Source organism: Equus asinus, chromosome 14 (assembly GCF_041296235.1).
Source record: "Equus asinus isolate D_3611 breed Donkey chromosome 14, EquAss-T2T_v2, whole genome shotgun sequence".
NCBI classification, from domain to species: domain Eukaryota; kingdom Metazoa; phylum Chordata; class Mammalia; order Perissodactyla; family Equidae; genus Equus; species Equus asinus.
The window spans coordinates 26208278-26232420 of NC_091803.1; the positions used below are offsets into that span (position 1 = coordinate 26208278).

The 24143-nt window shown below is 51.9% G+C and overlaps 1 protein-coding gene across 5 annotated transcripts in view; it reads left to right on the top strand.

Annotated features, from left to right (window-relative positions):
* GSG1L (GSG1 like) overlaps window positions 1-24143 on the top strand; it is a 207103-nt gene that overhangs the window by 121936 nt on the left and 61024 nt on the right. For all 5 annotated transcript variants that reach the window (XR_011494210.1, XR_011494211.1, XR_011494212.1 and 2 more), the window contains exon 3: window positions 10372-10524. Coding sequence is in view for 2 of the 5 variants with exons in the window: in XM_044747295.2 (XP_044603230.2) it covers window positions 10372-10524 (153 nt within the window). In the remaining 3 variants the exon portion in view is untranslated. The remainder of the gene's footprint in view (window positions 1-10371; window positions 10525-24143) is intronic.

Consider the following 24143-nt stretch of genomic DNA (forward strand, 5'->3'; position numbering starts at 1 on the left):
TATACCGAGAGAGAAAGAGAGACAGAAACACAGAGAAGGAGAGACACACGCAGAGACAGAGACAGAGACACAGAGAGACTCATACAGAGGCAGACAGACAGGGAAAGAGAGGGAACAAAAAAGCCCAGAAAACAGAAAAAAAATCTCAAAACCTTGTCTTCGGGGCCAGCCTGGTTGTTAGGTGCGCACGTTCCGCTTCTCGGCAGCCTGGGGTTCGCCGGTTCGGATCCCGGGTACGGACATGGCACCGTTTGGCACGCTATGCTGTGATAGGCATCCACATATAAAGTAGAGGAAGATGGGCACGGATGTTAGCTCAGGGCCAGTCTTCCTCAGCAAAAAGAGGAGGATTGGCAGCAGTTAGCTCAGGGCTAATCTTCCTCAAAAAACGAAACAAAAAACCTTGTCTTCAGGCCAGTTTGCAACTTTTGACCTAGCTCATCCTATCTCCTTTGCCTGCACAGCTAGTCCATGTTAGTGATGGCGGAAGGGGGAGGCCCAGAGAGGTGGAAGGATGTGCCCAGGAAGATGGGGGGCCGGGGTGGGGCTGGGGGCCAGAACTCAACCTTGCACTTTGGGTTCTTCCCACCACACTCCCCTGACCAGCAACTCCCCAGGCCCCAGCCTGTGTGGGCTGGAGCTTATTTTCAAGGCCAGCTTCTGGGTCCTAAAGAGAAAGAAAAATCACTGGGTCTGATGCTGAAGACCAAGGTCACCACAACACACCTCACATGCTCAGTGACTGTCCCCAGATTCCAACAGAGCCGTATCTAAAGGGCACGTCTGCCAGACTCATCTCTCGATTGACAGAGACTGGAGCCTGGCGCAGCTGGGGGGCAAAGGGCGTTTTCCCAGTCCGCTCCAAAGATGAACCGGCTCAGCCAATTGTGAGCTCAGAGGAGAAGTGCTCGCTCCTCGGGGCCCAGCCTGTCAGCGTGATACCCCAGCATTTACTGAGGACCCATACTGTGCCAGGAGCTAGGCTGGGGGGTTGCAGCCATGATCTCATTTAGCTTGCCCAGAAAAATGTGAGATTGGTAGTGTTTATATAGCCATTTTACAGCCAGACTGAGGCTCAGATCTAACCTCTCTGAGGGTCCAGGGTCAAGTCCAGACCTGCTTGACCCCAAGTCTAGGCTCCCTCCACCTCAGCAAGGCACCTACCTAGAAGTAGTAGAGAAACTTCCTTCTTTGCTCAGGTCTGTCTGGGGACCTCAGTGGGGGCTGGGGTGATCAGGAGAGGCTTCTTGGAGGAGGTGATCTTGAACCAAGAAAGGTGTATTAGTTTCTTATTGCTGCTATAACAAATTAGCACAAACACAGTGGCTTAAAACAACATGGATTTATTGTCTTACAGTTCCTGGAATCAGAATTCCAAAATGCCTCAAATGGGACTAAAATCAAAGTGTTGGGAGGGGTGTGCTCCTTCTGGAAGAACCAGGGAAAAATCTGTTTCCTTGCCTTTTCCAGCTTCTAGAGGCCGCCGTCATTCCTTGGCACATGGCCTCGTGTCACTCCAACCTCTGCTTCTGCTGTCACATCTCCTATTCCTGACTCTGACCCTCTTGCCTTCCTCTTATGAGGTCCTTTATGATTACATTAGGCCCATCTGAATAATCCAGGATAATGTCCCCATCTCAAGGTCATAATCACGTCTGCAAAGTCCCTTCCACCATGTAAGGTAACATAGTCACAGGTTCTGGAGATGAGAATGTGGATATCTTTGCAGACCGTCATTCAGCGGACCCCAGAAGAGCACAGCACTCCAAAGGCTAGGACCATGCTGGGCACAGGAGGACAGGAAATGGCCAGCAAGGAGCCGGTGCCAAGAGTGGAGGTGGGCAGGGCTGCTTGGGCCTGCTTGTCAAGGGCACTGAATGCCACACCAAGACATTTGAACCTCGTCCTCAGAGCAGTGCTCCTCACACTGGAACGTGTATCCAGATCAGCTGGGGATCTGGTTAAAATGCAGATCTCGAGTGAGTAGGTCTGGGCGGGGCCTGAGATTCTGCATTTCCCACAGGCTCCTGGGGGCTGCTGCTGCTGGTCTGTGGACCCCGCTTTCAGTAGCAAGTCTCTAGAAAAGGATGGCTCTCGAAAAGATGGTGACACGGAAAACCGCCCCTCCCAGGCCGTTCCCAGAGCAGCTGTTTGGCGTTTGAGCAACATCCTGTCCCCACTCGCTCTGTTACACGTCTCAGAGAGCCGCCACTGCGGGTCTCCACCGTGACCTCCAGTCAAAGCCTAAGGGTTCTATCTGACTCATTAAAGGAGGATTCCAGTGTCGTGACCTTGGGCAAGGCACCCGCCCTCTCAGGCCTTCGTGGGAAGGAGGTGGGGCTGCAGTGGATAAGACGACCCTTGGGAGTGGCTCTCAGATCTATGCTCTTGGCTCAGTTAAATCCATCTGGCCATATTTTTAGAGCTGAATGCCTTTCCTTTTAATCTAACTCTTTGAAACCTTTTGGCGCCCTCGTGTGTGGGGTGGCGTGTTTTTGCTAGAACCCCCATTCCCTGAAGAAGCTAGATAACTAAGACTTTGCTGGCTATTTCACCCCTACATGTAAATATCAGGGGGGACCATAAAGGGTCTTAAAATGTATCACTGCAGCCTGTGAGGGGTAGAAATGACTTTAGACATCATTGTATGGAGAGCTGTAAACTCAAATGTTTACGAGAGCTAGGCAGGGTCCCTGAAGGCGAGGGCCAGGTGAGGTGTGTGTGACCCGGAAGCACACCCCAATCTAAGGAGGGCAGCCTCAGCTCGGCCCGCAGTCGCCATAGTGTGGCGTGTGGGTCGGATATTGCTGTAGCTAACCATTTTGCAAACGAATCCAGAAATCTGGATTTTTATGTGAAGTCTCCTATTTTTAAATGTTGATAATGAATTCAGATATTTTTAAAATACTGTGTGGGCCAAACAAGACATTTTTGAGGGCTGGATTCGGCCTGTTGGCAGCTTGTTTGAGAGTCCCCTTGTTCTACCAGGAGGGAAACTGAGACCCGCAGAGGCACAGGGGCCTTCCCGAGGTCCCACAGCGTCAGGCTCAAACTCAGGCTGCTGACATGCAGTGCAGCCACCGTCCGTTGGTCTCACTGCAGCTTCCTCTTCGAGGCAGCCCCTTTCCCCCAGACCTCCATCCCTGTGCTTCTGATGGAGGCAGCCCACCCCCCAGTCAGGCCACATCAAGGAGCCCAGGCCGTGGAAGACCCGCCACTACACTAACCTGCCCCCAGCCAGTTTTGTGATGTGAGCATGTCCTAACCCCTCTCTGGGCTCATTTCTCATCTGTAGACAGAGGGCTGGGGGCCCAGCGGCCCCCAAAGTCCCTCCCTATGGTTCTCCGAAGCCTCTGGCCTTCTCCCAGCCCCGGTGTATCCCTGCCCCTGAGCTTCCAGCATCGACATTTTGCAAACAGCTGCTGTCACGGAGCTCAGCCTCAGAGGTCCCAGCCCGCGTCATTTACATGATTTAACCTGCTAGGCTTCAGGGGGCATGTCACTGAGCCCACAGCCAGCGGTCACTGCGCCATGACTTATTGATTTGACATATTAAACTGATGGATTTTGGGGGAAAAAATGTTTTCTCTGGAAATGCTGTTGTGTCTTGGGATTTCGTGTGATTTTGCAACAATTCCCCTTTTATTTGTCTGGTGGCTGAAACGCACTTGTTCCAGGCTGCCTACCCCTTGGCCACATCCCGTGGGAATAACAATGACAACAATAGTAACAGCTAATGCTTATGTAACACTTACTACTTGCCAGATGCTGCCCTGAGCTCTTTACTCATCGATTCACTCGCTTTGTCCTCAAAATAATCCACGAAGTGGGTCCTATATCTATCCCGAGTTTACAAAGAGAAAACAGGTCCAAGAGGAGTGTGTCACTTGCCTAGTCTCCCAGCTAGTACCTGGCAGAGCGAGGTGTCCACCGAGGTGGTCTGGCCCAGGTCCCTGCTCTTCACCCCTATGCCTCACCACCTCTTATAATTATTATAACTGCTAATAGTTATACTTATTAGGAAGTAATACTGAACTTTCTTAAGTACTTTCCAAGTGTCAGGCTTGTGTAATTTATAGATATTGTCTCATTTGATGCTCACGACAAGTCTGTTATGCCCTTTTTTCACATGAGGAAACTGAGGGCCATAGTGGTAAGACCACAGCCAAAGTCACACATCCAGGACTTGGGTCCCGCCCATGATTTTCCACTCAGCCAGGGAGCCGGCCCTGGAAAGGAGCTTAGCGAGAGAGGGATCCAGGGCGAAAGGGAAATCGTTCTTGCAGACCCGTCAATTCCATCAATGGAAGGTCAGAGTTGGCCTCACGAAGCTGTTTTGTAAAAAGGCAAAAAGTGCAGCTAACAGGATTAGCTGTCACCCCACAGGCCCCGCACCTGATGAGAAATCATTTCATTTCTTTGGCCCTGGGAGGTCACCAGTTCTCGGCTGCAAATTGAGCCACTAGTGGCAAGTTTCAGAGACTTGAAGCAGTCATCTCTGTGATTACTGAGCCTTTCCCAGAGTCAGCAAGGCAAGGCCGGCCACCGAGCCCGAGCCCGGAGCTGCCAGCCCTCTGCCTCTGCAACTTCCTTGATTAACACACGCGTGCATTCTGTGACACTCATAATAATAGCGAGCGCTCATTGTGGGACAGGCACTACGCAACGATTACCACTTGTTTCATTATTCCCGTTCCGCCTTCTCTCTATTTGCCAGATGCCAACACCTACCCTCTAGCATTAACTCAGTTTTTCCTGAAGGTGACTCATTTTTTCATGTGTACATTTAGAGGGGAACTTGGGATCAGTGGTGCTCATATTGGAGTGTGCATCAGCATCATCTGTTAAAACACAGGTGGGTCCCGCTCTCAGAGTTCCTGACTCAGTAAGTCTGGGGTGAGGCCCGAGAATTTGCATCACAAGTTCTCAAGGGTGGCTGCTGCTGCTGCTGCTGCTGGGGCCCACCCTGAGACCGCTGGCTTAGATCACGCCTCTAATTACATCCCTTGCCATAATAATGATGTGCCAGGGAGGGTCCCTACAGGAAACAGAATCCCCCAAGTGGTCCAAATGAGGCACTTTAATGAAAGAACTTAGGCATGGGAAGGACTAAGAGAATCTGAGGCCCCCAAGGGCTGGCAACAGAGGGGAGCTGTTACCAGCCTTGGGCGGGAAGGAGAAAGGGTGGAAGAGCGTTCTGGAGCCTGTAAGAGCTGCAGCTGGGAGACGAGCCTCGGGAGCTGTAGCCATGGGCAAGAGGATGCAGCCACTGCCAGAGAAGTGGCTCGAGGCAGAGAGGGAGCGGGGCAGAAACACCTGACCTCTCTCCTCCCACCCTCAGTTTCCATCTGGTTCCCCCACTGCTGACCAGAGGCCAGGGAGCCTGGTCATGCAGTTCTGGGGAGCCCATCCCCCGGGGCATGGAGCAGGGCAGAAGGCTGGAGAGCAATGGGCTGGGGTGAGGGGGCAGGATTGGGGCCATAGAGAATCGCCGGCACCTGTCAGAATGTTCTTCCAGTCGGCCTAGGAAGTGCTGAAGATTCTGAGCCTTCACTTGTTTTAAATAATTAACAAATGTTAGAAAGGTGTTAAGGACACATCAGCACCAAACAGAGACTCTTTTGATTAAAGTGATAAGAATTTAAAAAATGGTGGAAAAGTGAATAGCTGTTCACACTTTGAATCAGACAATTTGGTGCTGGGGTCTAACACCACCTACCCCAGTGGGAAGCACAGATGCGAAGATGGCACCCCCAGTGTTACCCACCGGCTCACATCAGGCATTGGTTGAGGGCTGCTGCTGGGGTGGAGGCCAGGGTGGTGTCAACTGCCAACAGTCCAGCTGCCCCAAAGGAAGGTGAAGGGTGGGGACAGGCTCTGGTGACCAGGCAAGCCCTTGGGCAGAGAGCTGCAGGAGCTGGCAGGGGGCAGAGTGCACCATGGTGCTGAGGGCAGGGGTGGGCGGGGCCCCATGGCGTCACTGCGCTTTCACAGCTGCTCCCCCGCCCCTCCCTGAGTTTTGATCTTCCCCTGGGTTCCACCTCCCTCTCTTGGCTCTTTTGCTCCGCCTGCTTTCACAGGCATCTCACCCACTCCCATGCCTCAGCTGCCATCTCTGACAATCACAGCCGATGTTTAGTGAGTGCCTACGGCTTGCCAATGCTGCCATCTCTGTCTGAGCTCCAGCGGCCTCCTGGACAGCCCCACTGGAGGTCCCGCAGCTGGTGTAGACTCTGCATGTGCAGGAGAGGCCTTGTCGCCTCCCTGCCTTAGCATTGTCCCATTCGCAGTGAAGAACGTCATGTCTGCTCAGTTGCCCAAGCTGGAAACGTGGCTGCACTCTGGACTCCTCCCTCTCCTTTGCCACCGCATTCACGGGTCAGCAGTCTACCGAGCCCGCCCCTCCGGAGTTATCAAGTTCCCCGCTTGTTCTCATCCCGCCGTCGCAACGGCTCAGGCCGCCATCGTCTTGCATGGAGTACAGCAGGCCCCACTGCACATCCGTCCCCAGCGGGCCTCCGGGCACTCCTTCCCCTTGCTGAGACTGTCAGGACCGCGCCTGCCCCTGCCTGGCTTCCAGTGTCCTCAAGACCCAGCTGCCTTTCGCTGTGGCCTCCTTCCCCACCACACCTGGTGGCCAGCTGGGCTCGACATTGCTGAGAACCATGGCTCCCTTATCCTGCTCAGAGGCCATCCTCTTGCAGGAATCCTGGTTCAGGAATTGTTTGGGATGCTGGAGAGCACGTAGATGAGAGCCGTTACGCCCCACACCCAGACGGTCCCCGGTGACCAGCCTAAGAGTGGAGAATGATATACTTCAAAGTGGCCACTCCATTCTGCCAGCTTACAGCCTCCTTACCCGTGGTGGTTCCTGGAGTCAGAGAGGCTTGGATCTGAACCCAGACCATACCACTGTCTAACGGCATAGACCAGTCGCTTAATCCCTCTGAACGGAAATTTGCTCATCTGTAGAATGGGTCCTACATCGCTATCTTGCAAAGGTGTTCGGAGGACTGGGGGAGATAATGCACGTGACTAGTGTCTGAGGTCTAGGTCCCTAGAAGCAGACCCTGCCGTGAGGATCCATGTGCCAGTCCTTTAGACAGGAAATGCCCCAGGGAGAGTGGTTAGGGAACTGGGGACGCAGGACAGGCGAGGGAGGAAGGCAAGCCGGGGACGATGTCAGGCCAGGCCCGGGGAGGGCAGCTTCAGTCTGGGCCCTGCTGGGGCTTTGCAGCACGGTCACACCCTGGGCTTGTCTCAGCCAGAGCTGTAGGGCAGGGCCAGTGGACAGCCACCGGCTGACGACAGTGCAGAGGGAAATGTGAGTTTCCAGGCACTTTCTGAAAGAAGATGGGCAAAATGGACTCCAATTGCCCAAGAACAATCCTTCAAAGGCAGAAACGCTCAAAAGAGGCATCGGAGATTGGGTGGGGCGCCAACGTTGTCCAGTATGACTTGGCATGTGGTAAGTGCCTGATGACCGTTGGGTCTTGTTGTGACTATTTTTGCTACTATTAGCATGACAACAACAACAATTCTTTTTCTGATTACTGTTATTCATTTCCTTGGCTTGGGTCGGCTAAAAATTTGAGATAGATGCTCTGAGCCTGGAGGGAAGGTAGGAAAATAAATCTGGTGGGAATAACAACCATAAATAACCCAGCCAGGCGTCTGAGATCCCCCTGCCTGTTTCTTTATGGTTAACTTCCTTCAGAGCATCCCAACCCCCCACGCCCACCCATCTCCCATCCCCTCTGAAAGAGCAGAGCTGGGCCCTGCTGTGAGGGGAGGTGGGATGGGGGGGCACACCCGGGGCCCACGTGGGCAGGAGGAGAGCACCCCCGGGGGAGTGGCCGAGTCGGCTGAGTCAGTGAGCCACACCATGGTGAGGGGCGGCCTCTGCCCACCAGGAGGGCAACAGCAGCTGGAGGTGAAGGCTGCTTGGAGGGAGAGTAGGCTCCCCGGGGGACGGCCGCCCTCCTGGCATGGCCCAGCTCACCCTGCATCTCCTGCCTTCCTCCCACTGCCTGGTGGGCCTCGGCTGGCCCAGGGCCTCGGAGGCTGCGAGTGCATGGTGCCAGAGGGTGTTTCAACAACATCTAAGCTGCCAGGAGCACATGATTCTCTTACAGAAATCCAGGGGATTGCCCAGGAGATGCGATATTTTTGTAGCAAAAGAAAAAAAAGGAAAAAAAGAAAAGTTCTCCAAAGCTCTAAAGCCCCGTTGTGCTGGGAATGATAGTGGGTGTTTGAGAATCTGGATTCTTTGTCAGGGAACAGATCAGGACTCAGAAACCGCTGTCTGTTTGCTTCGTTTACTAAACAATATATGTTGTCTGCCCCTTGGACATTCCAGGTGGAAGGGACAACTGTGCAAAGGCAGGGAGGCAGGAAGGACATGTTCAACAGCTTCAGAGAACAGAAAGGCTGAAGATGGGGATTCTTGGTTGTAAATGATAGAAATTCTACCTCAAATGGCTTAGGCAAAGACAAGGAATTAATTGGTTCAAGTGACTGAAAGAACAAACAACTGGCAGCTTCAGGCATGGCTGGATCTAGAGGCTCAAACAATGCCATAGGACACAATCTTCTTCCATCTCTTGGCTCTGTCTTCCTTAGCATTGGCTCTGCTCTCAAGAAGGCCTTTGCCGCTTGTGACTCAGTCAGTTTCATCCTTACATCTTCCCAGTCTCAAACCCAGTGGAAAGAAAAGAACTTTCTTTCTCAGTAGTTCCAGCAAAAGTCCTATGGCTAACTTGGGGTTGAACTGACTTGGGTCATGTCCATCTTTGTCTGGCCTAGCCTGGTCCATGGTCCCTTCTGTAAAGTGTGGGCCTTGCTCAAACTGTATGGTAGTGAGGCTTGGAAGGTAAGTCTGGTGGATGTGTTCCATCCTCTACCCTTTTTCTCAGAAATCTTATCTGCTCCCACAATGTCATTTCTCCTTCTAGCCTTAACCTCACTGAAGAGCCCTGGGCTCCATTTCCAGTCCCCAGACTGTTCCTCCTGTACAACAATTGTAATAATACCCATGAATTGAGCTCACATGTATGCTAGGCACAAACTCTTTACATTGTTGTGTAACTGAATCTGCGCAGCACAATACAATGAGATAGGTGTTATTGTTATCCTCACTTTATAGGTGAAGAAACTGAGGCATTGAGAGGTTCCGTCCTGAACCAACGACTAGAGTCAGGGTGGACATGGAGCTCTGACTGGCCAGATATGAGTCATGTGCCCAAATGTGAAGCCAGGATGTGAGTCAACTGCAATTGACCTGCAGAGACTGAGAGAAGGAAGGGGCTCTCCAAATAAAAAGCATGTAGGGAGAAGAGCGGATAATGTGGAATGGGAGGAACAGAAGATGCCTCCTAAACTAGGTGGCAAATGATGGTAACCCAATTTGGACCAATTTAGGGGAAAAGAGAACTGTAGTTTTTTAGGGAATACAAAGAAGGTTTAAACAGCCAAACCACTGAGAGGGCAGGGGAGCAGCTGGCCTTCAGGAATGGCTGGAACCAGGCACTCACACTGTAGGAATGCCCAGAGTCTCATCTGAGCCTCTCTTCCCTCCTACTTCAGTGGTTCCAAGCTCAGATTACTAGAGAAGGGCTTTGATTGGCCAATTCTAGATCACATGATCATAATGGACCAATCAGCTATGCCCTGGAAGGCAGGACCACATCAGAACATGGCAGCTCCTGGGAGAACCACCAGGTTGAAGCTGTGGGAGTAGTACTGGTGGTTTCTAGAAAAAGTGGGGTAGGGTACAGTACAGATAAAAGGTGTCCCTTGAGAGCAAGCATGATGTGTGTGAGTTATACTTACAGCTGCAGGTAACAGAGAGCATCACTCTGACAGGCTGAACCACAGGGACGCCCTCGGGGCTGGTTACTGGGCCCATGATGTGGTCTTTCCGTTGCTCTGCTCTGCAGCAGCAGCTTCATCCCAGGGCAGGGGCCCTCCTGGCCGTAGATGGCTTCCAACAGCGGTCATCCAACAGATGAGAAGAGGAAGACAGCCTCTCGTCTGTCTACCCGCAGGATGCAAGTTCTCCCCTCTACTTGAGTGGGCCCACTTGTCGGCTGCAGGCCATCCTGGGCCAGTACCCGTCAACCGAGGGTGCCAGGTTCCGACTGACTGAGGCTCAGGTTGCACAGCGGGTCCTGCTGAGGTGGATGGGCGGCCGTGATCATCTTCCCAGTCAGGACCCACCCTAGAACTGAGGTCTTATATAAAACGACGAGGTGACCCCGGCCAAAGGGCAGGGTGGGGTGCATGCAGGGAGAGCCACTCCCTGCCCCTGCCCCCGCCCACGCCGTGCGTCCTTCCTCTCACTCTCACGGCCTCTCTGCCTCTCTCCTGCAGGGGTCCTGTGGCTGTCGGTAGTCTCCGAGGTGCTCTATATCCTCCTGCTGGTGGTTGGCTTCAGCCTCATGTGTCTGGAGCTCTTTCAGTCCAGCAATGTCATCGACGGGCTCAAGCTCAATGCCTTCGCGGCCGTCTTCACGGTGCTCTCAGGTAAGCGGGGGCCCAGGCCCAGCCAGAACACTCCATACGCACCCTGCTTAGAGCAGAAGGAAGGCCGCCGGAGCTGCCCTGGGGCCTGGCTGTTCCAACTGGGCCATCGCTTCTCCTCTCTGAGCCTCAGTTGTACAGTCTGTAAAATGGAATTCGTCTGCTCACTTCATCATTCAGCGCGTGTTTATTGAGTGTCTGTCACATGCCAGGCATGGTGCTGAGGACTGGGATTATAGAAATGACCAGAAACAGACAGCTGCAGTGCTCGTGGGCCCTAGCACATGTGGAAGAGAGATGGGTTAGCTGGAGATGTGTTCAGGAGGTGAGCGCCATGTGGCCAGTGATGGATTGAATTTGTGGCACAAGGGAGTGGGAGGTGGCTGTGAGCATGGGCGGGTGGGTGTGTCTTTCACAGGGGTGTCAAAGGGGGGCCTGATGGGCGAGGGCCCTCACCTGCTTTAGCTCATTTGCCTTTGAGATGCCCAGGAGGAAGCCAGATGAACAAACACATCTGGAAGCCCAGGGGAGCAGAGATTGTGGGCAAAGGCCACAGAGCCAAGGATTTCGAGGGTTTTAGGAAGAATGGGGTGGTCAGCAGCATCCTGTGACTCAGGGAGGTGGAGAGGGGGGACTCCAGGAAAAGGCCGCTGGATCAGGGGGCCAGGTGCCCAGAGCAGTTTCAACGGATCCAGTGGTAAGGGGTTAAGCAGGGAGTGCGCCAGAGGGAGTAAAGGAGCTGTAGACAGCAGCGTCAGGCGGCCTGACAGACAGTGCTGGCTTGGCTGCGGAAGACATCTGTTCCTAAAGAGCCACATGTGAATTAAATTTCTATAAATCGAATCCTATTCTTCACGCATTGGAAGAACTCTCTATTTAAGGAAACGGAAATGATAAACCTTTTGGTAAGGGAAATAATCACCCCCCAGTTAGGATATGTACATAACAGAGGGATCCCTCACAGAGTAGAGGGCTGAATTCAAGAAATTACGGCACGCTCCATACATCAAAACATGCGGAACTTGTCATTTGCAGGCATAATGGTAAAGAAAAGAAAAGAAAACAGTGATCCTCATAGCGAAGGGTCAGTTTTGGCTCCTGCTCACCCCATTCCCAGCTACTCAGGACTGAGAGCCTGTTTATTCTTTTTTTTTCATCTTTTATTCATTTACTCAACCAACGCTCATTGAAGGCCTCTGGGCACCAGGCACTGTACTAGGGTTGGGGGCGTCAAAGGTTTGCAGTGCTGGGAGAGAAAGACTCGTCACACGACTATAACATGGTGGGTTGAGCTCTGTGTACCGGGCGTGGGCGTGGGGCAGTGGGGCAGAAGGGGCACCACATTTGCCCAGGGGGTGGGCATGGGTGGGGTGGGGCATGGGCAAGGCACCATGTGAGCCGAGACTTGGAAAAAATATAAACATTTGCTTGATGGACAACCTGGGGAGGGCGTTCAGGTGGAGGGAACAGCATGGGCAAAGGCCTGGTGGGGTGGTATACTCTGGAAACTTCAAGTAGTTCACAATGGTAGGAAGGCAGACAGTGGGGAGGGTGGGAGTTTTGAGAAGTGTGGCTGGTGAGCTGGGTGAGCGTCTTGGTGCCGTGCGGTTGTCTTTAGAGTTTACCACATAGGCAATAGGGAGCCACTGAGAATTCAGAGCAAAGGGCGATATGGGCAGGTTTGCATTTCTGGATGAGGGTTTAACGTGCAGCTGGATGGCGTGGAGCAAGAGTAGAGGTCAGGAGGCCAGTCAGGAGGTGAGAAAGGATGAGGCCCCAACCCGGTGCAGTGGCCATGGAAATGGGGGATGCAGACACGCACACCCTCCAGCCAGGAGGTGAAGTCAGCAGGACCTGTGGACTGATCAGGAGAGGTGGGTGGGGTCGGGGCGGGGGTATGGAAAACAGAGAATCTAGGTCAGGGGTTCCTAGTTGGGAGTCCACAGAATTCAAGGGGTCCCTGAGCCTGGTAGGGGAAAGCTGCATCTCTGTTTCTCCTAGCTTGTACCTGACATTGAGCATGTCCCTCAAGTATGGATGGAGGCCACATTCACGCACAGTAATCCACGTTTCATATATGCTACGGTGATGGCAGATACCGTGGAGTGCTCTCCCTTGGAAGTGCAGTACTGGGGCTGGCCCGGTGGTGCAGTGGTTAAGTTCACGTGCTCCACTTCGGCAGCCCGGGCTTCTGTAGTTTGGGTCCTGGGCGCGGACCTACGCACTGCTTATCAAGCCACGCTGTGGTAGGCGTCCCACGTATAAAGTAGAGGAAGATGGGCATGGATGTTAGCTCAGGACCAGTATTCTTCTTCTTCAAAAAAAGTGCAATACTTATTAGAACTTCTGCTGGACCTTATTATCAAATATGCTAATGAAGAAGCACATAGATTCCTGTGCACACCTTTGTTTGACTATTTTGCTAAGTGTATTTCAGTATCACTGGTTTCCTCTGTAATCTTCTGTGTTTTATTTTATGCAGCTGAAAACATTATTCTGAGGAGGGGCTCAGAGGTCCAGATGGCCAGAGCTCCTGATCTGGCTGTCCCCTAGCTGGCGTTTGGCCTGGGATGGGATGAGTGGTGGTACCCCAAGATGGGGAAGGTGGGAAGAGAACAGGAGGAGGGAGATGATAAACAGGTGGGCTGTGACGTGCTGAGGGGTGTTCATGCTCCTTCCCCTCCTCGGCTTGTCTCTCCTTTCCTTTCCTTCCACCCAGCATCTGGCCCTCCCCCTTCATCTGCGCACTCCAGTCACAAACAAAAGCTGGCGGGGTCAGCCCCAGGCACCATCTCCAGCTCTCCGAGCAGGCCTCCCGTGGGGTGGGGGTGGGGCCTCTTCCCCTGCCTCAAAGTGCTCATCAGAGTTTCCTTCCAGCAGGGAGTCCCACTGCTAAAGAAAATGAGATTGTCTCTGTAAGTTCAGGCAGGTAAACAATGCAGGGCTCAGGGAGGTTAATTGACTTCCGTAGGGTCACACAGCTGGTCAGTTGTGGAGCTGGGATTAAACCTGGCTCCTGCTGGCCTCAAAGTGTGTGCCCTTTTTCCCAGCATTGAGCTACAGGAGTGACCAGGATCGGGGGAGAAGACTTTTAAGTCCTCGAAAAACGGTAACTGAGAGGTCTGTAGCAACCAGATGATGTAATAAGACCAAGCAGCAAGTGGTAGAGAAAAGGCAGTTTGTGTTCATGCCTCAGAGAAGACAGACCAGAGAAACCCAATACCAAGAGAGAACCAAGCCTCTGACCTGCCTGGCCCGGGGGGACCGGGCAGCTGGCCTCTGGGAGCCCCTTGAGCACAGGAGAAGGGGTGGTGAGGGGCTTGGAGGAGGTGGTGTGGGCTTCTGGTTTGCTCCTAAAGGAGGGGAAGGAGTGGGTGAGCAGGGTAGGGGAGAGCCCATCGACTGAGTCCCTGTGGGCAGAGCGTTGGGCTCTGATGCTGCCAGACCACCTCACACCAAGGGGTCCTCAGCACAAGGTCAACACCTTCTAGGGTAGAGGAGAAAGTAGAGTTGGGCAGCCCCTACTCGAACCAATTATTGTAATTAATTATTATAATGAACCAGTTGATTATGATTAATCGTAATAGCCAGCATTGACTGAGATGCCACCATGCACTGGCACCAGGCTAAGTCTGCCATGTGGGTTAATATCTTTACTCCTCCTGGTGTCCTTGTGAGGGAGCCCCTAACATTATGTCCATTCTGTAGATGAGAAAACTGACTTGCCCACAAAAAGCGTACTGGACAGGGCTCAGCACCCAGGATTCAGGATGTCATCGTTGTTACTGTTATTCCTAGCTGTCCTTAAGAAACTGAGGGGCAGAGCATGGCCTCAGGGACCAGCCCTGTCACAAGGAGGCTGTGGCCAAGGGGTTCTGACTCTTCAGTGAAGGGAGAAGGGGTGCAGGGCTGGACCAGCAGGGCTGTCTTCCCAAGCCTGTGTTCCTGAGAGAATGGTGGTTGTACAGCGCGGGGCGGCCCGAGGGCTGGGCGCCGGGCTGTGATCGTGGCCCACTGGCCCTGGGCCTGGAGCTCACAGTGCTTCTAGGGACCCACATGATGCTTTAATTTTGACTGCTTTTAAAATCGGAAGGAAAAAAATGAATATAGTAATAATAAAGATATATGAATGAATCTGGACTGGATTATATTTGTCTTTATACCATTGCAGCCATAAATGTAATTTTTAATATTTCTTTTATGGAGGAATGGGCCCATGAAAGTCATAATGTGGCCCTGCACTGGGCCACGGCTTTTCTGCTTCTCGCAGGACTGAGCAAGACCAATTCCAGACTGGCTGCGGCTCCAGCTGCCAGCGTCCCCCACCCCCACCCCGCCCCCAGTCTGGTCCTGTGACTTCAGCCGAGGTGTGCTGGAGAAGACGGAGCTCCTTGGGCCATGGTCCCTTCCCGCAGTGGCCAGGGTCCTATATTCCAGAAGGGATGTGAGAGCAGGCTGGCAGATGTCTGTTCTTCCCCAGTTCCTCTGAAAAATGAGGCCGATCTACTTAGGAAAAAAATATAAGTCATTTGGAGAATTCCCGCATGGCCCAGCTAACTGTGGGCTTTTAGTAAAAACCGCACTGACATGAGGAGAAACATGACCATTTCTGGGAAATAATCAGACCTGTGGAGAAGTCAGCAAGAGTATTTTGTTAAGTAACGAGAAAAGGAAATTTTGAGATAAAACAAAAAACGACCACAGGCGAGATGACTCTTTGGAACTGGTTCGGGAGCTGTTTTCAGAGTGAGTTGTAAGTTGAGAGCAAGCTGCTGGACGGCTGGCGAGGTGGACGCCGCCAGTGTTTTGGACAGAGTTTGGGGACCTGGAGGCCTGGCGCCCGAGGGACAAAGCGTGCAAATCCCACTGCTCTGCAGACACCAGTGGGGCCGCCAAAATCCTCAGGACCCGAGTTTCGAGGCCTGCAAAGTGCAGCTCCCTGGGCCGCGGCCAGCGCCGGGCAGGAAGTGCGCAAGTCCCAGGAAGGCACGTTGGCAGAGCCGTTGGCCTCGCACCTGGTGGGACTCGAAGGCGAGCTGGGGAACCCTGCCTGCCAGCCTTTGCATTGGCCGCTGGCAAGCTGGCATCTAAGTTTTGTGTTCAGTCACCGCAGCTTCCTCCAAGTGAGGTTTCCTGTGGTCTTGAATTCCTCCCCAGTCCACCCTTCACTTGCTTCCTTAGCTTTTTCTTGGTGCTTACTCTTAGTGTGGTGATTTGGAACTTCTTGCTGTAAACTGTCACGTAATATTAGAGGATGAGTTTTCTGAGACCCTAATTCCACCAGCCCCCTCTGCCGCCCTGGGCCTGTGCTGAAAGAATCCCACGCCCATAAGTCCCTCTGTTCAGTCCCCCTGTCCTGGCCAAACTGGGTCTCTTGCTCATACCTTAGAGAGCAAGTACTTTTCTGTTTTGTTTTGTTTTTTGGTGAGGAAGATTGGCCCTGAGCTAACATCTGTGCCAATCTTCCTCTGTTTTGTATTTGGGATGCCATCACAGCATGGCTTGATGTATGTAGGTCCGTGCCTGGGATCCAAACCTGTGAACCCCGGGCTGCCGAAGTGGAGTATGTGAACTTAACCACTATACCACTGGGCTGTCCCCACTTTCCTGTATCTTTGTGTCTAAAAATGCAGAGGGTCTAAGTCAGAGAAATGAGTATTTCCATTTTATTAAGGATTCTTTTGATTGCAAGTGACAAGAACCCAATCAAATCAGCTGAAGGAAGAAAGGGGGTAGTGGTGGAAATCTATTGGTTCATGTAATTGAAAAGTACAGGGGGTTAGGCTTCAGGTATGACTGCATCCAAGTGATCATGTATTCAGGAAGCTGTATCTTCAAACTCAGCCTTCTTGTGTTAGCATGATTCTCAGTCAGGCCCTCTCCACTTGGTCACAAGCGGCTCCAGGCTTTCGTAAGATTCCAGAAGTAGAGAGAACTCCTTTCCAGCTCCTGCAAAATTCCAAGGAGGCCTATGATTGGACCAAGTAGATTCATAGACTCATTTCTGAACAATCAGCATGCCAGATGATGAAATACTCTGATTAGCCAGGCCTGGCTCCCGAGGCACACCATGGTGTGGGCTTAGCCATGGACCACACACAATTATTATGCAATGGTGGACAAGTGGTTGGCCAAAGGAACTGGCTGACTGCGAGTGCTAACAGCTTGTTAAGTTGGGAGATTATCAGGAGGTCAGCAGTGGAGCTAAAGGACTCAGAGCCCCAGGAACGGCAGAGGTCTGCACTGGGTTCCTCCACAGTAGACCTGAAGATGGGGATTTGGGTGCAGGTAGTTTATTTGGGAGGTGAGTCTGGGAAGTACGATGGGAGAGAGGAGAAGTCAGACAGGAAGGGAGGAGAGCCAACAAAGGGAGTGTTGCTTAGCAGGTGACCACTGTGGGCAACTGGGCTTCTGTCCTGCCGGGGGCCCACTGAGAGACTGGGTAGGACAGCCCTGAGAACTGTCCCCCGGGGGTGAGAAAGCTGCAGATTTCTTCACCAGCTCCCGTGTGTCACTGGTTAGGATCACCCCTGAGGCAGTAACTCTCCAGCATTTCTTGCCTTCTCCACCTAAGAAAGCAAGTGTTTGAGGAAAGAAGCCACCAAGGCTAGAGGTGACCTCTGGTGTGGGCCAAGGGGATGTGGGTGGGGGACTGACAGCGTCGGCCACAGAAGGTCAAATCGAGGCTAAGAGGGGGTGTTCTGACACCAGCTGGTGCCATACAACCCCTGCTATCCACCCAGGGCTGGCGTCAGATGCCACGGGCCCCAGCAAGACTGCCCCACTGCGGATGCCAGCCACAAGGTCAGGGGTCCCCCAGGCCACCCTCACTTCTGACCAGCTGACTCCAAAGTCAGGGTTCCCCCAGCTCCCTCAGGTTCGAAAGCTGACTAGAACTGCTCACAGAACACAGGAAAGCGCTGTCGTCAGTGTTACAGGATTATTATAAAGGATGCAGATCAGGGCCAGTCAAAGGAAAGACACAGAGAGCGAGGCCTGAGAGGTCTGGACGCACCTGATTCCATGGAATCTGGGAGCGTCACCCTCCTGGCACTTCAGAGGTTTCCTTAACCAGGGAGCTCACCGAGCCTGGCGTCCAGGGTTTTTACTGGAGTCTCGTTACGTAGGCATGTCTGATCGAATCATCGCCCACCTGCTTGAACTCAGTCTCCAGCCCCAGCCCTCCCAGAGGGGTCTGGCTCACAGCCTTCACCCTCTAATCCCATGGCTGGTCTTTCTGGTGACCGCCGCCATCCTGAGTCATCTCATTCATTAGCATAAACTCAGGTGTGATCTGGGGTCCAGTGAACAACAAAGACACTCCTATTACTCAGGAAATTCCAAGCATTTAGAGTCTCCCTCCCAGGAACCAGGGGAAGAGGCCAGCCAAGTTCTTTACTATATAAAAGGCAGACAGGAGCTGTACCTGCCTGCAGCTGCGTTTGTTTGGGCAGACTGGAGCCATGGATAACATTTGAGGGAGGGAGGGGCCAGGACAGCCTCCTCTGATTTGGGACAAATGCCTTACTCATTTGCAAGAGGGCTGGGCCCACTTGGCCCTGGTGAGAAACCCTTGGTGGCTTTGCCCCTCTCCAACTCCCTGTTCCAACCACTCCTGTGCCCATGAGCAGTGGCCTAAGCAGTGGGCCCGCACCCAGTCCTCTAAAGCTACCCTGGCCCATGCAATGCTCATCCCCTGCACCCGGGGGTTTAAGGAGGAACTTGAGTCTAATTCGACGCTCCCATCCTCCTGGGCTGGTGGAAGATTCATCTTCAGAATTTTTCAGGGCTTTTCTCCCTGCTGCCTTTGCCTGAGGCTGTGCTGCAACTGTGTGGTCTTATGCAATGTCAGACGAGAGGGGATGGGGTTAGTCTGTGTCATCATCATCCTCATCACACATCTTCAGGTTTGGGGAGCTAACATAAAACATAGACCATCCCTTACATCAACCCCCAGCAGGGGCCGGGGCGGCACCTGTAAGCAAACACATTCATATTTCTGCAGTACAACACATGAATATTCATGCTGGGGGATAAATAAAGACAGTCAAAGCCTCACATCCATTCAGGTCATGCTTTGCTGCTAAATGAGTTCAGGCCAAGTCAGGTTTGTGGCCAAGTGAGTTATGGAGAAGCTTTCGGAGTCCAGAACTCCTGGGGATTTGAAATTGCAGACGGGAATTATGGACTCATGGCTCCCCCTTACCCAGCACCCACCACGTGCTAGGCATCGTTCCAAACACATCACCTCTGTCGAGCCCTGTGCAGGCAGGTGCTACCATTATCCCCTATTTTACAGTTGAGAAAACAGAGGCACAGGGCTGGGGAGTGGCCGTCCAGGTGCCCTTCTACCACGCGGGTCCATGCATGTTGCCGTGAGCCTCGGTGCCCTGTCCACGGGGTCCCTCTGGTCCCCAGGGCTCTGTGCTGCCAGGGTCAGACGTGAGATGGGAGAACAAGGCTGGGAACTCCAGGACCTGTGGTCTCGTCACTCCAGCTCAGAGGTCTCGAGTGCACTGCCCACAGGGACCGTGTGGGTGACATAAGTGGGTAAAGCTGCCAGATGGAGTACAACAGGGAACATGAGGACCGTGGCAAACTTGGCAGAGCGTGCCCAGCAGCAGCCTGTTGTTGCCACGGAGAAACATGCATGGCATTCAGGGAAGGCCAAAATCTGGGTTCTTACGGGAAAATCTCCTGAGTTTTAATTCAAAATGTTTAAAAATTTTTTTAAATTACTTTTTATTTTATTGAGGTCATAATAGTTTATGACATTGTGAAATTTTAGTTTTACATTATTATTTTGCCCATCACCGTATATATGTGCCCCGTCACCCCTCGTGCCCACCTGTCAACCTCCTTCCCCTCTAGTAGCCACGAATCTGTTCTCCTTGTTCATGTATTTGTTTATCTTCCACATATGAGTGAAATCATACGGTATTTTTCTTTCTCTGTCTGGCTTATTTCGCTTAACATAACACCCTCAAGGTCCATCCATGTTGTTGCGAATGGGATGATTTTGTCTTTATTTTATGGCTGAGTAGTATTCCATTGTATATATATACCACATCTTCTCTATCCATTCATCAGGCAATGGGCACTTGGGTTGTTTCCACGTCTTGGCTATTGTGAATAATGCTGCTGTGAACATAGGGGTGCATAAGTCTCTTTGAATTGCTGATTTCAAGTTCTTTGGATAAATACCCAGCAGTGGGACAGCTGGATTGTAGAATATCTCTATTTTTAATTTTTTGAGAAATCTCCATACTGTTTTCCATAGTGGCTGCACCAGTTTGCATTCCCACCAGCAGTGTATGAGGGTTCCCTTTTCTCCACACCCTCTCCAACATTTGTTATTTTTTGTCTTGGTGATTATAGCCATTTTAACAGGGGTGAGGTGATATTTTAGTGTAGTTTTGATTTGCATTTCCCTTACGATTAGTGATGTTGAACATCTTTTCATGTGTTTATTGGCCATCTGTATATCTTCTTTGGAAAAATGTCTGTTCATCTCCTCTGCCCACTTTTTGATTGGGTTGTTAGTTTTTTTCTTGTTGAGCTGTGTGAGTTCCTTATATATTATGGAGATTAACCCCTTGTCGGATTTATGATTTGCAAATATTTTTCCCCAGTTGGTGTGTTCATTTTGTTTTGATCCTTGTTTCCTTTGCCTTGCAGAAGCTCTTTAGTCTGATGAAGTCCCATTTATTTATTTTTTCTTTTGTTTCCCTTGTCCAAGTGGACGTGGTATTCAAAAAAATCCTTCTAAGACTGATGTCAAAGAGTGTACTGCCTATATTTTCTTCTAGGAGTTTTAAAGTTTCAGGTCTTAGCTTCAAGTCTTTGATCCATTTTGAGTTGATTTTTGTGTATGGTGAAAGATAATGGTCTACTTTCATTCTTTTACATGTGGCTGTCCAATTTTCCCAACACCATTTATTGAAGAGACTTTCCTTTCTCTGTTGTATGTTCTCAGCTCCTTTGTTGAAGATTAGCTGTCCATTGATGTGTGGTTTTATTTCTGGGCTTTCAGTTCTGTTCCATTGATCTGTGTGCCTCTTTTTGTGCCAGTACCATGCTGTTTTGATTACTGTAGCTTTGTAGTATGTTTTGAAGTCAGGGATTGTGATGCCTCCACCTTTGTTCTTTTTTCTCAGGATTGCTTTAGCAATTCGGGGTCTTTTGTTGCCCCATATGAATTTTAGGATTCTTTGTTCTATTTCCATGAAGAATGTCATTGGGAGTGCACTGAATTTGTAGATTATGTTAGGTAGTATGGGATATTTATTGGGATATAATTTACATATCATAAAGTTCACCCATTTAGAGCATACAATCTGAAGTATAAAGATGCACACCTAAATTTATATAATGCTATAAACCGATGTGACCTCAATAAAAAAAATGTACAATCTATGGTTTTTATCTATCAGCATAATCTAATTTTAAAACGTTTTCATCACTCCCAAAAGAAATCCTCTGTCTACTAGCAGTCACTATTTTCCACCAATGCCCAACCTCAACCCCTAGTCTACTTAGCAACCACTAATCTACTTTCTATCTCCATAGATTCACCTATTCTAGACATTTTGTATAAATGGAATCATACAATATATGGTCTCTTATGACTGGCTTCTTTCACTTAGCAAGATGTTTTCAAGGTTCATCCATGCCCTAACATGTATTGGCACCCCTTCCTTTTCATTGCTGAGTAATATTCCATGGAACAGATAAATCACATTTTGTTTCTCCATGTATCAGCTGATGGACATGTGTGTTGTTTCCACTTTTTGGCTCAAATGAATAATGCTGCTGTGGACATCCACGTACATGTATTTGTGTGGACATGTTTTCCTAGGAGAGGAATTGTTGGGGCGCGTGGTAACACCATGTTTAACTTCTTCATTCAAAATGTTTTAAACGATCATGTTTAACTTCTTAATTCAAAATGTTTTAAATGATCATGTCAGCCAACAAAACATGACCGCAGACCCTCAGCTCCCTTTCCTGCCCCAGCCCAGGAAAATCCAAGCCTTTTTTGTCCTGAGGGCTAGAAGACAGCTCACTCTTTCTCTGCCCCTTGGAGGGCCCTGTCCTCATCTCAGTGAAGCCAGGCTTCTGAAGAGGAAAGCCAGAGGGAAGGCTTTGCAGGTGGGTTTTACTTCCCCCATTCCTGCAGAACCTCCGCCGAGGAAGTCCAGAGCCTCTCGCCCACTGGACGCAGGCAAAGGAGAGGGGGAAATAAAGCGGAAGCAATGTGAATTAGCATCTTAAACGTTATCCAGCCACACCCGAGCGCCTGTGGATCAATTTGCGTGCTCACAGCTGACCTGAAGTCGATATTCACCAAATGCACGGCTCTCTGTGTGAGAAAGCTCCGGCTCCTTTACAGATTCAAACTATGTGGAAGTCACTTCTCATTTAGCCTAATTTGATCATTTTAAGGTGTTTTTCAAGTCTGTTTCTGCCATTTCTAGTTGGTGTTTATCAAATGTTGCATTTATAGAATAAAATCCAGACTCCTTTCCACGACTATGAAGTTCGGCCTTTCCCGCCCCGCTGACTCCGTCTCCTCCAGCAGCCCCTGCTCTCTGCTCCTCACCCTCCCTGAGCGCTTCCCGGCCAGGCCCTGGGCAGACCCTGCGCCTCCGTCCTCACACTCCCTCACTCAGGCCCCCTGCTCAGCCCTCAGCTCCGACGCCTGCCCCTCACCAGCCGCTTTCCACTCCCTCGTGCGTGTTTCTTACTGCTTTCCGAATCGCGCCTGAACCGTGGTAGTCACTCGGTGAGTGCTCGCAGAGTGGAGGAAAGAGTTTATACATTAACCTGTTTCCTTCTCTGCCGCCCCTCTCTCCCCTCCAGGCCAGGTTTCCTCACCCTTGGCACAGTATTTTGTGCTGGATCATTCTTTGTTGCAGAGGGAGAGGGGCTGTCCTGGGTATTATCCTGGGGATGTTCAGCAGCGTCCTTGGCCTCCACTCACGATGTGCCAGTATCACCCCCTCCCAAGTCATGACCCCCAAAAATGTCTCCAGATGTTGCCAAATGTCCCTCGGGAGGCAAAGCCACGCCTGGCTGAGAAACACTGTCCTGGACAGGTGGCTCTGTGAGAGCAGGGGCCTCATCTTTCTTCTTTCCTGCTGTTCCCCAAGGCCTGTGCAGGGCCTGGCCCTCAGCAAAGCCTCGTGGACACGTGCATGCACTGCAGAGAGACGCTCAGGGCTGGACAACTTGCCCTAGAGCAAGCGTGGACTTTGGACCCAGACAGACCCGATCAAATGCCAGCTGGGCCACATTTAGATTGTGTGGCCTCGGCCAGTTACTTATATTCTCTGACTCCCTGTGTCCCCACCTGAAAAAGGAGCTCAAGACGGGTGTGAGCAGTGAAGTGGACCCACCCAAGTGAAGAGCTGGTGGAGGGCGTGTCCTTAGAACTTGCTCGTTAGACAGCACCCGGCTCTCACGCAAGAACAGTGACATGGCTGCGGGGACCGGGGAAAGGGCTCTGCACATAAGGGTGCGTGACCGCGGTCGAGGTTGCCCAGGACAGTGGCCTCGTCACTCCCGACAGTGCCCTCCTGTGCTCGGAAGCGTCCTGCTTTGCAGGTGGAGCCTCTGCTGGCCCTGCCTGTGGGACACTTTGCACGGTATTATCCCATGGCCGCGTCCTTAAAAGAGTTCAAAGCTTCCCGCCTCTTTCCTAAGATGGAAGTCACCCGCCCAATGCCAGCCTGTCCGCCTGCCACTCCTTTGAGTTGACCTCTTCTCCTAGTCCAGTGCTCGCTTCAGGTCCCCTGGGCCTCTCTCCGCTCACCGGAACCACGCGTCTTTTTAAAAATTTTTTTTTCGACTCCTTGTTGCCGACTGGGCTTGGTTCTCCTTGTGACTGTCGCCGGGTGGGCAGCAGGGAGCAGAGGCCAGCTGGTGGGACTGTTGGGAGCTGGGGCAGTGGGCTCCGATGGCCAGCTTCTCCCCACGCCCCAACTAAGGGTTACCTCCACCCCGGGGCTGACAGAAACTTGGGGAAAGACTCAGCATCAGTTAAGCCTTAAAGGATGGTGGCAGAGTGGGAAAACGTTTGCCGTGGAGGGTGCAGGAGGACAAAGCAGAGAGGCTCCAGGGACGGCACAGCGCAGCATCCATTCTTCACTCGTTTCTCCCTCCCTTCCTTCCTCCCACAAATAATCCTTGAGCATTTCCTCTGGACCCAGTGCCGGGGAGACAAGCAGACAGGCTCTCTGCCCTCCGGGACTTGTGTCTAGTGGGGGAGGCAGTGAATTAATGAGTGGCTGGGCCTGTGATATGGAGAGAGTCTCAAGGCTGCACCCCCTGGGTGTGACAGCCCTGGGGGACCCCGCCCAGCTCGGGGTCAGAGGCCTTCCCAGAGGCCTAAAGGATGGCAGGAGTGAGCTGGGTGAGGAGGCAGTGGGGGTGGAGGGGGTGAGAGAGAGTGCTCCAGGCAAGGGCATAGCAGGGCGAAGGCCCCAGTCGGTGTTGGTGGATGATCTGTGCCAGGGTGGCCGTGGAGGAGCCTGGAGAGCAGGGGGAGGACAGAGATGAGATGCAGAGGCAGAAGGTACAGGGCTTGAGTTGTCTCCACGGACGACGGGGAGGAAGCCAGT